The sequence below is a fragment of the Agelaius phoeniceus genome, chromosome 6, assembly GCF_051311805.1.
Source record: "Agelaius phoeniceus isolate bAgePho1 chromosome 6, bAgePho1.hap1, whole genome shotgun sequence".
Taxonomy (NCBI): Eukaryota; Metazoa; Chordata; class Aves; order Passeriformes; family Icteridae; genus Agelaius; species Agelaius phoeniceus.
The window spans coordinates 53,798,630-53,812,048 of NC_135270.1; the positions used below are offsets into that span (position 1 = coordinate 53,798,630).

Below are 13,419 nucleotides of genomic sequence, written 5' to 3' on the forward strand. Positions count from 1 at the left end.
CCACAACCACCTCCCACTGCTCCTGCTGCGGGGGAAGGATGAGCAAGACGAGAGAGTCTCAAACCAAACACACGAGGTTCCTTGGCAAGTATGAAACTGCTCAACTGACCTTCTGTAATGGCCTTAAATGTAAACAGCCTTTCTCCACTTTTCATCACACTTAAAAGTCATTGTAAAAACCTCTCTCTATACACTTAATTGGGTCATTACCCCGATCCAGCTGAAGGCACGCTGTAAGTCAAACAGCGCATTAAAAGCTTTGAGAAACTGCAAGATGCTGACATTACCCACTAGACTTTTTAAACTGTTCCAGAGAGAAGATGGTGACTCAGGAAATGCCCACACCTCCAGGGCAGGGACAGGGACAGAGCAGCACCAAGGTTACCTGCTGCAGAGGAGAGGTTACCTGCTGCAGAGGAATGAACCAGCACTCTGCAGCAGATGCGCTTTGCAAGCGCAGCTCTGTGAGCCCCGGTGTAGCAACATTCAAGTTTCATAACACCACAACACTAGAACGGCTCAGCCCTTTGAGTACAAACACAGTGCACAAATCAGAACTCAGATAGGCGTCTACTGCACTTCATCTAAGGCCATCACTGTCCAAAGGCATTGCAGGATATCACAAGTTTGGAACATGCTCAAGTGCTGAGGAGCAATGGTAGCCTGGCATCACAGAGGGCAGGCACAGCTGAGGATCTGTGTAAATGTTAGAACAAAGTGGCAAATGAAACAGGCCTGGAAAAAGAAGAAAGGAAAAGAAGAAAGGATGCCAAATCTGTAGGACTTATTTAGCAATTCCCCAGTCACCAACTATATTAGTGCTATTTATTTTCAACTGAAAAGACTGCTTTAAAAAGACCAATTTAAACTTTCTGGAGGAAGATAATTGTCTTCTGTGGAAGAGAAAGTATAGTTCATAAAAAGAAAGCTGACTCATATTTTCACATTAAGTGGTTATCAAGTTATGGCACCAGTAAACACACCGCTGCTTTACTTATAAGGGTGACAGTGGGACAGCTTCTCATGTCAGCAGAAAAATTCATTGAACCACACAGCAAATTAGGTAATTCCCCATGAATTTTATCTCTGGAAAGAAATCTTAGGACTGCTGAAGATATCTCAAAGAACTGACAGAATTTTTGCCTGATTAGACCCGACTCCTCAACAAATTCAAATAATTAGGATTTTTTAAAAAGAAAACAAACAGAAGAGCATAACCCAAACTTCATTGATATTTGAACTGAAACAGGGAAGCACAAATAAAATAATGCCCTGATAAACTCAGTGCTATTATAAGGAAGAATACTGTTACAATACTGGAAAAGATCCTTTCTTCCATGAAATACCTCAGCATTTCCTTGAGTAACCCTTCTTTTACTTTCCTCATCAGGTGGCAGCATTTCTAAGTTTACTTTTGTCATATAATGCTTCGTCTCCTTCTGAGACATTGCAGTGGAGTTGTTTTTTCTTACTTTTATATTAATTCTTCCTTCTCTGACATACCTCAAATTCAGTTACAATAACCAGACTGACCACTTTGTGAGATCAAACAGAGGCCTCTCACACTGCAGTTGTGCAAAGCATGCAAGATGTCTGGTTTTAAATATGATGTTTTTTATCCTACATACTGATCCACCACATCTACTAATGTAAGGAAAAACCATTCAGTTGGTGTTCAGATGTATTCCAAAGGACATAGATTTGTACACTGCTACAAATGCCTGCTTTAAGAACAAAAGCACTGTTTCCATCTTCAGAGTTTAAAAGTTTAGTGGCTGAACAAGTGCTCATGTTAGGCACAGACAAGGATTTAATATTGGTTTTCACTCTCCATTTCTAAGCCTAATAGAATTTGCAGTGTATTAGTAGTTAAAAAAAAAAAAGAACAAAAAAAAAGAAGTATGCTAAGAATAATGAAAGGAAAAAATGTACAAGCAGAGGTATGATAAAACAGCTTCTCAAGAAGAAGATTTAATAACCTAAAATATTCCAGGCCTGAAAGAGGTAACAGCTATGACAGACACAGGAAACCATGAATGTCACGGAGAACATGAACAGAGAACAATAATTTACCACTTCTCATAACACAGACATTTAAAAGCATCAAATTAAAAAAAAAAAAAAAAGATAAGATTAAGGAAGTACTATTGTCACAAAAAAAGTTCTGGAACTCAGCCACAGGCTGCTACATATTCAGAAAGTATTTAAATATTTAAATACAGACATACTTAATAGGTGAGTAACACACACTGCAGTGTGGGCCTCAGTGACTACTGACCCCCGAGTTAGAGGGGTGGCCTGGGGACTCCCTGAACCCTCAGCCACTGGAAACTGTGAGGATTCAGCTTTGCTCTGTTCTTAGATTTTTTTCCTACACTTCTCTACCTGGCCAAAGGGGTGGGACATGGGCTAACCAACCACCTTTAATGCCTGTGTCAAACTAAGGAAATTAAAATTTATTCCCAATTTGCATCTCATAGTGCCAGATTGGAATGCAGAATCAGGGGGGTCAAATGCTCAACAATCACAAAGCAGTCTGGTAGATATTTAAGTGGTTCTCTTTTATTAAGTCTTTAAAATGTGACAAGAAAAAATTGCAGGTGCAAGGGTCTCCCCAGCACTGCAACCTCCCCTTCAGTATGGACTGATCACCATCTGATTTGATTAGCATCACCATGACTTGTCATGCTCAAGACTGAGGCAACAGGAAAACTGCAATAAAGCTCAAGTATATTTCCTCAAGGACTTCAGAAAGCCTAATGAATCCTAGTGCCTTCACTTCAACCAAGTTTTGACATATTTATGTAAAAAAAAAAAAAATATAACAAGTGGGGCTAAGGCATAACTGAGACCCATGTGTGGTAACTACAAGCCACAACACCCCATCAGATTTGTATTGCTTCTGCCATCCATTTCCTTGCCATATTTTGTGTCTCAAAGCTCTGCTTCACTTGCAGTGCAATAAAATAAAATAAAGAACCAATATAGCTAAAGTAGCTTTCTAGACTTCAGCAAGAGTTAGTATTTTCCTTCTTGAATTGTTTTATAGGAGTATTTTGCTATGTTTTGATCTTCAAAACCCACTCAATACTGACATTTAGGGCTGCACTGTGCAAAGCCATTCCAGGCCAAGTTCCACCTTTCCCAGTGTTCCAATGAAATCTAGAGGGTGCAAATCTGAGCCAAATCATCCTCTACAGACAAGACAGAACTTCCCAGCACTGTACTGTGCCCTCTGAGTGACACCATCATCATTAGTAAGCAGCATCGAGGTACAAATTTTATTTTATGTAAATGGTAAGTATGGTGCAATAAAGTGCAGAAATAATTTAAATATAAGACTGGCTTTCCAGAAAACAATTAAGACAACTAACAAATCCTTCTTAAAAATCATGCTGGCATTAATTTCAAAGCAAAGACAAAAAACTCGCTAGGACACTACTCATGTTCACGGCACCTTAAACTTTCAGGTAGAATTTATCTTTAAGGACTGGACCTACAGGAATAAGGTGAAACTGGACTGCAAAATGTTCTCCACCGAAAAGAAGAGGAACACAGACTTACAGGTGATAATACTTGTGCAAACAGCTCATAATGGCAGGTAGTTAAGAAAAAAGGCAAACTGAATCTGGAATTCACAGGCAGATACACACCACTGGGGATGGGTAAACATTACTGCCTTGCAATACAAACTCTCTGGAAACCCCACACACAGCCACACCTCAGAAAAATAAACTTCATCTGGAGCAGGTGTTAGAGGACAGCTGAGGTGATCAAGAAACTAAATGCTACTGTGGGAATAGAAAAAGCCTTACTTGCTAAAAAAAAAAGAAAATATAAAGTGTACATTATTGTTATTATTCAAGGCCAGGGTGGATGGGGTTCAGACCAACCTGGTCTAGTGAAAGGTGCCCCTGGCCCATGGCAGAGGAGCTGGAACGAGATGATCTTTAAAGCCCCTTCCAACCAAAACCATTCTATGATTCTATCTAAAAGTAAAATTGGAAGGAATGGCATCAATAAAAGTGGATGATAAAAAATCTCCTTAGTCTAACAGACAATAAAATTACATGGATAAAACAGTGTAAAATACCATGAATTAACCTTTGACGGGAACTTGGAAAGGCTTTAGACATTTGAGGAGAGATTTTAGTCAAGCCTTTCAACTGGGAGAAGAGACAAAATGTCATTTCAGATGTAAATAATTTACCCGTAATGTCTTATTACCAGATTTATAATTGAATATTACATTCATTTCCTTTGGCTAAAGCTTGTTTATGCCACATTTACTCTACTATTTCTGTCTCATGCTATTGATACCCTGCACACCAGCTACTGCAAAAAACACTGCAGCAACTACTTTATCCTCCTGACACTTTCAGATAGGAAAAAGTCTTTGATATATAGCTCATTAGTTGATAGTTTTAATACTGCATCTTTGAGGAAAAACTGGTCTGGGCTGCTCTATCAGTTTTTTTTTAATGTCTATTTTACATATAAATTTAAAAACCAGAGTGTCTTTTGATAGAGTTCATATGCCATGGTGCAGATTTCCAAAGCAAAATCAGATTTTTTTGAGCATGCAGTGTATATCTTCATGTTGTGCAAATAAGAAATCCCTCACAAGTCCCAGCCAGAAAGACTCTGCAGAAGAAGAATAAAGGCCCCAAATAGCACCTAAGCTGTTCCCTCAGGGCCGGGGGGTTTGCAGAGACAAATGTCTGCTCTCACAGCAGCACCACAATGAACTGTGTCTGTGTGTCTCTGGCTCCCTGCAACCTGCCTGTCTCCATAGTTACTTGGTGCTGCCACACAAACACACACCGAGCTGGGGAGGACTGAGATAGCAACCAGCTCTTTTGAAGCATTTTCAAAACAAAGCAGCTTCTTTCTTCATCCATTTCCACAGCAGAAAATAGCTTGCTTTGATTTAATTTTTTCATGAAGAGCATATTAAAGAAAAGCAGAGCTAATTAAATACTTCTTTTGCATCGTATTCTGAAGGCTTTGACTCTTTGAATAGTTGAATGAAAAGTGTCATATGTGGTGTGCAATATTTTGGAATTCTGTTAATCTACAGTGTAGGAAGGTACGGTCCCTGCTGGGCACCTAACAGCAACCACCAAAGCTCTGAATAGGTGAGACAGCCTTAATTGCAGTCCATAGGCTCCCTGTGCCCCAGGTTAATTTCTAGAAGTGCATCAAAACACTGAACTCAGTACCCTACAGCTGTGATTCCAAGGTGGAGAGGGCACAAAGAGCTCTGCCTCTCATTGCAGAGCACGACTGACCACAGGAAGGTCTGCTTTTACATATTCCCTTCTGACTCTCACTGCAAGCTCAGCCAGTATCTCTCTCATTAGAAACCACATCAGTGATCAGAACCTGTGGTACACAGGGGATCAGCCTTATTCTCTCTCAGCCATTATTTTCTTCTGGAAACACATTTTTCTGTCTGTTGATCCCAGCTGAGACTGTGACTAAGCATCCTGAGTTGAGGTGACATATTATTACCAAACACTACACAGATCAAGTCTGTGCACAACAGCATTTACATGAGAAGGTATTTCTAATCCATCCAGGACAGTAATACTTAGGTGGGGCACATTAAGAGTTTTAGTTATTTTTGTGCTAAGCAAGACCAAGCAGTTCCACCCTTCTGCTGGAACCACAGTAAGTATTGCTCATTCAAGAAATCCTTGCTAACAAACAAGGGAAGGAAGACAATTGTTTCAGTCCCACACTGCCAAATTTCCAGGAGGTGTCAGCCACGTTATACAATCCAAGTTCTCAAACAAGGTACATTTTGACTCATTCTTCCTTCAACAACTGCTCTTTGACTGGAGTGTTTGTCTACAGCAGTGTGCCTAAATGGTCATTTACACAAAATCAGGACATGTGACCTTAAAGACATACAAGCACATTATTGAAGGCAGATGAACCTTGCAAAGAAGCACATGCAAGTGTTTAGAGCCACAGTCCCCATACAGTGTCCTCTTCCTATCCCTCTCAGCCTGCTTGCTGTAAGCACCATTGCTCCCAGTTCATCTGGCATGTGCAGCCAAACACCAAACACACAGGAAGCACTTCTCAGGCTGGCCTGAGATTCCCAGTAAGCACCATCCCACCAAGCCCAGGTTCTCAGGACATCCTTTCATTTCATGTAACGGTCCATGGTGTTTCTAGATGAAAGGAATAGTCAGGCACAGGCAAACTTCAAACCACAGCTCAACTGCTTTTTGGTTTCTTTGTTGTTTTGGTGTGGTTTTCTAAAGGTTGAAAATCTGAAAGTTTTGCATTCTATGCTGATATTCCTTAAATCTCCTAAAGATTGTATTTTCACTTCTGTGTAGTTTGCAGAAGTGATTTTTACTCTTGTGTAGTTCGTGTGTTTTCTGTGTAGGCCACAAAATACTTCGTGCTACACAAAATACTCTTTCTTGTCTACAAACACAGATTTTCTACAGTCATTTTATTAATAGAAACCAGAATTAAGATAACAGAAAACCATTTTACTTCTGAATTTCTTTCAGGGGGCTCTTCACTTATTATTAGTTTTGCTCCCTGTGGAGGTTGTCCCTCTGTACAAGAGGTACCTGCCTGTATGACCCAGAAAATGAAAGACTAAAAGTAACACTGGGGCACTCAGCTGGGTATGGGTATATACCCAGGCAAGTACAGCCTAGAGATGAGGAAGAACCATGAGCACTTTATCCTCCTTCTAGCATTTCAAATTATAAGCTATTATAACTGTCACACACTCAAATACCGTGTAAAGCTTTTCTTCCTAACTATGAAACTTCTGAAAAAAATAAATGACATTCTCAAGCCAGTGACTTCCTGAGTCAGAGCCTTACATGCTGCTGTAAGAAATATTCAGACATTCAGTTCTCCCTGACTGCAAAGTGGCTGGCTTCCTTTATGTGAAAGGAGAAGTCCAGGTGGCTACAGAGGAAATCTCTAGACTCTAAGCTAGGCTGTTTCTCCCCTAGCATAATAATGACAATTTAACAAACATTTTTCTCTTGCTTTCTCAGACATGCCATGCTACAAGAACTTTCATTAAGATGGTTTTGCATTGGGTTATGTTCTCATATTGCTGGAAAAAGTGTAAAGAACCAAGCTGAGTTCTGCAAAGGAGAAAGAAAGAAAAAGGTACTGACATGCCAGTACAGATGTGTTCTGGTGATTATATCAATCTGCCTTAGATACTGATTTTGCAGTTGTGTTCACAGGGATAAAAGCTCCCATGTGCTCTCAATCCTCTTTTTGGTCAAATACCACGTTTCCTTCCTTGGCTTACATCTTTTCTGGCAAAAATTGACCACTGATCCTGACTAGTAACTAATATCATGCTTTTATTTTGTTTGAACTGTATTTCTTCAAAGCTACTGATTAATGCAAAAGTTCTTTGGGAAGAATAAAGCCCCTGGCATTCTCCAAAAAACCCAAAGAAGCTAAACTGAGAAGAATGGAATGTAATTTTCATCCTTTTTGAAGTCTACCTTGTTTAGCTGTTCAGTATTTAAATTAAACTACTTCATTCTAACAGGAATATGTTTAGTTTAATTCTGAATAATTTATTTATATATTTAAACAAATATTTTATAGGTATTCTTAGAATGTATTTTTAGCACATAAAGCCCATCAAGTAATTTCCAACATAGTTCCCATGTATGTATGAAAGTATTATGGAAAAATTACTCACAACTCCTCCATTCAGCTTTCTCAAGTGTTGTTTTATACAAGTCAGATGCCACCAGTTCCTTTCAAGAAACTACATTTCATTTTCTTATTATGGAACGTCAACCTTTACATAATTGCTATTTTATAATACCTATAAAATCTGGCAGTTATAGCAGTGTGGTATATACAAGGGTCAAAGGATTCTTTCATAAGCAAAAAGCACAAAATATTCTGTGGCAAGAGGGACTAAAGTATAATGAACTTAAAATCAATGATTCCTGTATAATTTAAACTGATCAAAAGTTTCAAGCTGCTGCAACTATAAATGAAAACGTTTCCAGATAAGAGATGAACAAGATGTGATATTGACAGGTAACTGACACCACTGACTCTGTGAGCACTCACACTTCCAACAGAAGGATGAAATGAAGATATTTCTCATTTCACTTCTGTGAAATTTCATTTCCACTGGGGGGGCTGGGATGTGTGAATTGCTTTTGTAAAGATCCATACTTTTCCAAATGTAAGAGTATGAAACACATTGTTGATTCTGGCACTCCAAACACTATTAACACAAGTTTCCACTCAGCATTTGTATCTTTCATGCACCTTAAGACTTTGATCCAAAGCTAAGAAAGGTCATCCCACCACATATAAACTGAAGTCTCTTGAAATGCATATAAATACTTCATCTGCTGTTGTACTGTGATTTCCAGCTGGTCAATTCTTTAAGTAGAGAAGAGCATCTTTTGAAAAAGAACAGAACAAGTACTATGGAAAACAAGCCTTCCTTGAATATTGTACTGTGGGAAGGCATTCCCAACGCTGACTCCATCTGCAAGTCACTATAAAGGGCTCCCATTCTTGATAGCCAAAGCAATCACAAGCCTAGTTCTGAAAAGATCCAGAAACCTTTTCTAATCCTGCCAAAAGACAAACTGCCAAAATGCTAATCTAAAATTCTTTAGATATCAGTGGTCACAGCCACTATAGCAAGTCATTTGGCACAGCAAGAGCAGAACAACATCAAAGTATCCTGTGCTGAGCCTTCCCATCTATACTGTATGCAGCTCAGGAATTTTGTTTCTGACTGTATCTACCCTGATTTCCTGGACCAAACATGCTTTGAAGCTGTTAGGAGAGTCAAACCCAGTGATTGATTCTTATGCACTCCTTGGATCCAAAAGGCCATTTGGTGCACACCTGGAATGGAGGTTTTGGTTAGTTTCCTCCAGAAGAAACCCAGCTCATGGAGATTAAAATTCTCATGCAGTTGGTGAGGGCATTTAAAACTCTGCCACTGCTTTGAATCAAAACCCTAACAGAGAGGCAGATAGGTACCCACTACTGTCTTAATTCTTTAGGCCTTTTATCTACTCATAAATCTTCCTCCTTAGACTTCTTTTCTGGACTAAGATTGTAGCTCTCAGTCCTCCCTTAGACTAAAAAATATATTTCCAATTATTGCTTTTTCCTGACAAACTTTTTACAGTAACTTCTTTTTCTCTAAAATTCGTGTTCAAATAATATGCAAGTGAATCACTCAAATGAAGTGATATTCATGCAGTATTTCCATTACTCTCAGATAACACTTCCTTTTTTGTAACAAATATTGCACTCATCAAGTTCAACATCCACTAGAAAGTGAACTTCTGTCTTACAGGGCAAGATGTTATTGCTAATCTGGACATTTTATTAAAATGCTCCTTCAGCAGCTGTGTTCATGATGATTACATGTAAACTACATATAAACTACATGTTACATTAGATGATGGTACACATGAAGACTACGAAACACATAGAAGAAGAGATATTCTTGAAACATTAATTTCTGTCTTAGGTGACCACTTTTCTCAAAAGCAGATTCTGAAATAACTTAAAATGACATGGATATAAAGTCATTACTTCACCCACTACCAAGTGCATATGCACACAGAAACCTCTTTGTTTTCTGAAGTCAGGGCAAGTAGGGTCCTGGTGTTTCTCTAGCTGAGTTTCTGATTGCCCTCTGCTACCCTGTCCCACACTCAAACCCTACATGAAAGAGTTTGAGGTGTCCAGAGCACACCAGGCTTGGAAGGAATGCCTGGCAGGGCAGAGTCCTGCTCTCTGTGGAGACAACAGGAATGGGGATCAGGAAATTCTCCTTAGCCACTGGCAGCAGAAGGTGCAGCTGAGTGCTCATGGGCTGAAGTCAGCCACTAATGGCAGTCTCTGCATTTCACTTTAGTGTGGCACTACTTCAAAAAGGTTTCCTGAAAGAAATAGAAAGTTTTTTTACTTCTAGAAATTCTCTAGTTAATAACCTTTTTTTGCTGACAGCTATGACTTTAGTTACCTGTTCTTAAATGCTGAAAAGGTTGTCTTTGAGGTCCTCCCAAAGCCTTGGGTATCCTATGCCTGCTGTCTGTGAATGCTTTTGCCAGTGGCAAGCCCTACCAGGCTTGTGTGATTGATGAGACTTTCATCAAATATATTAAGAAGTTAAGCTTCAGTCCAGGGTCCTGGGACTGGCGAGTCCTCAAAACACAAGGCGTTCCTATCATCCCAGCATGATTCAACTTGCTGTCCAAAAAACAGATCCAGCAGCCTTTGATCTTCAAAGATGACAGGGAACAGCCTTTGAGGCGGCCAAATGCGTCTTTCTGCATTACCAGATTGCTACAGAGACAGGCAGATGGGTGGAGCAGCCTCCACGCTCCTAACAGCAGCAGCCCAGCTCTGTGTTAAATTAGAGCAGCAGTGAGCACTACATATGGCAAGTGGAGAAGGGATCCCAAATTCAGCTGTGCAGCTGCTAGGTGGGACCATCCTGCTCATTCAGTCATCCAAGAGACACTTGCTTGGCTACACTGAAGTCAGAAAGCCAGTCACAGAAATGGCACACCTGGACACTGAATAACCTGCTTCAAAGGGACCTTGTATTAGGTACCTAGCTATATTCCACATTTGGAAGTATTTTAGCATATCTGTGTGAACCTTTTGTCCTAAAGTCAACTGTAAAAAGAAATTAGATGCACAACTGATGAGTTTTATTATTACAACTGAAAGTTAAAATCTCTTACCTCTCCAAATGCACCTCTTCCGATCACTTTTATAATTTCAAAGTCATCTCGATGGAGTTGCATTTCTTTTACCAATTTTGTAAATGGTTTTGCTGTTTAAGAAAAAAGAAAAAAGAAAAGTCAATTACAAAGAGAAACATTGCAAGCCAACTCATAAACTGGAGTATTTAAAAGTATTCATTGCATACCCAGAGCAATAGCAGATTTTCTTTTTCAACTATTAAAACTACAGAGGGGGAAAAAAGCTAATTACACTATTTAATTAACAATTAAATTTTTTTTAGAAGTTCAATTGCATGAATGCTTCTGCCTTGTTGCTAGTAAGAACATAGAGCAAAGTGGTCTTTCAGAAGGATTTCCCTCCCTTTCTTTAGGGTTTTGTGAATCAGTGAAGGACCACGTGAAAGGGAGAGCTCACTCATTACTGCTAAACCCCATGGACAATCTGTCCTACCCTGCAGACACTAGATTAATTCTCTTCTAAGTGGAGTGCAGCTTTACTTTTTATTTCAGCTAGTACCAGCTAAGGCTTTAACAACCCAATCTCAAGAGATAGCTGTCTCTACTCAACAGCAGCAAAACCATTTCCCACAAGATCTGTGGCTAATTTAAGGTTTTTACTTTGAACTGTCTTTTCTGCTAAGCAACATTCACCAGATCTCAATTAGACCAAGTAGTGAAGGAAGGGCTGCAGTCTAGAAAGATGTCAAGTGATTAACTAACTTATTTTGTTCTGGTGGTCCCACATTTCTCAAAGTATTTGGTGGATAAATTCCACTATATCTGTAGATCCATCAGTTTTCTCTTCTCCAGATCCCATCCAGAATACTTCATTTATTTCTAGCACATCACAGCATGTGGTTCATTGTTTAGGTAGAACGTTTGTTACAAGTCACTACTCTGAAGACCAGATCAATAATGAAAACCAGTGGTGTAAGTGCAAGCAAAGTGCACAAGGATGAGTTTGCACAAGCACAGCAGCAGTTTACTCTTCAAACTAAGTACAAAAGGATTGCTGCTCTTCGCCTCATCACAAACACTGTTAGACTAAAAAGACCAAAGTTTTCCAATATGTGTATTTTTTCCTATCTGCAACTGAATAAAACATCACAGAACTACTACTTGTAATTCAGCCCAGACTCCTGTTTTTCCTCACCTTACATTATGATTAAGCTAGTAAGTTATAAGCCAAACAGAATTCCTGCAAGAGGGGTCACTACCTTAATGGTGTATTTCAGATGCTAACACAAAGAAATCAAACCTTACAACCACACAGAGGTACAGAAGTCTGAACTGGAAACTGAAAATTTCTTTATGAAGTCTAACCAAGAATGCCTGAAAACCTCTCAGCAAAAAACCATTAACTGCTACAATAATGAAGAAACAGCTGTACTGAAGAACAGTCATGCTGCTGCTTTGTATTTAGGAGGGTGTTACTGAAAAGGCTTCCTCCAGAAGTAATACCCCTTTCACTGAGAGTTTCTTGTCTATCCAAAGTATGAAATTTAAAGAATGAGACACTGCTAGATTTTCTGCTAGACTCCCTGTTTCAGCTGGGCAGAAATGCTAATCACACTTTCCTCACCAGAAGGGCACTGAGCCTGTGAACTCAAACCCAAAATAATTTCCACTGAACCGCCCCAGCACCAGCACCTCAAACCAGTCAGAGATCTGTACCAGTCCAGTCAGACACCTGTACAAGCACAGTACACAGCTGTCAGCACTGGTATTATCAACTGTTTTGCAAGGTTCTCGCACCTCCTTCCCATCAAATGAACACAGATGGAGGAAACACAACTGCAGACAAGAAGCAAACATGCAAGCTCCTCTATTAAGGGTTTGCTACTACAGAATGCTGGTCATTGAACTAATTTTGCAGAACAACAGCTTCTGTTACTAAAATTCAAGGGGAAATGAAATCTAGTATTTATTTGTAGAGGACATTAACCCAATAATAACTTTTGTTTTAAATAAATAGCAAATTTTAGCAGTAATTCTACTAAGAAAACAGAATATCAAAACTAGAGAATCACAGAATGATTTGGGCTGGAAGGGACCTTTAAGATCATCTAGTTCCAATCCCTCTGCCATGGGCAAGCACAGCTTCCACTAGATCAGGTTGTTCAGAGTCCCATCCAACCTGGCCTTGAACACTTCCAGGGATGGAGCATCCACAACTTCTCTGGGCAATAAAATAATTGCTTTAAGTATTAAAAGCTCTGCTGCTGTAAATTGATCACAAGCAACTTTCAAAGCCAGGAGACACAAACCTAGTAAGTTCAAGCTGTCCTGTACACTCAAAAAAACCCCCAAACCCTTATATCTTACATTTCTGCTGACTGGTGACAAAATATTTTATTATTTCATCTACAAATTTCTTGGAAATTTGGAAGTGCACTCACTTGGAAGTGCATCAAACTTCACACCACTAAAACTGGAATTCAGTTTAGAAATGTGCAAAGTATATAAGAGCAAGTTAGTTTGATTCGTTTTGTATTTTAATATTAATAAATATGTATTGAGCAGAGCACATATTTAAGTTTCAGTAAACAGAAGAAATAGGGAAGGGCATTATTGCCATCTTTCTAGAAATTGTATTCTTGAAGAAGGAAGGATGAGCAGCCCTCATTTTCTTGACCAACATTTTTGATAAAATCTACAAGAGTCC

The 13,419-nt window shown here is 39.3% G+C and overlaps 1 protein-coding gene across 10 annotated transcripts in view; it reads right to left on the reverse strand.

The window, feature by feature from the left end:
* CDC42BPB (CDC42 binding protein kinase beta) overlaps window positions 1–13,419 on the reverse strand; it is a 91,343-nt gene that overhangs the window by 51,848 nt on the left and 26,076 nt on the right. For all 10 annotated transcript variants that reach the window (XM_077180724.1, XM_077180726.1, XM_077180727.1 and 7 more), the window contains exon 2: window positions 10,752–10,843. In XM_077180724.1, coding sequence (XP_077036839.1) covers window positions 10,752–10,843 — 92 coding nt within the window. The remainder of the gene's footprint in view (window positions 1–10,751; window positions 10,844–13,419) is intronic.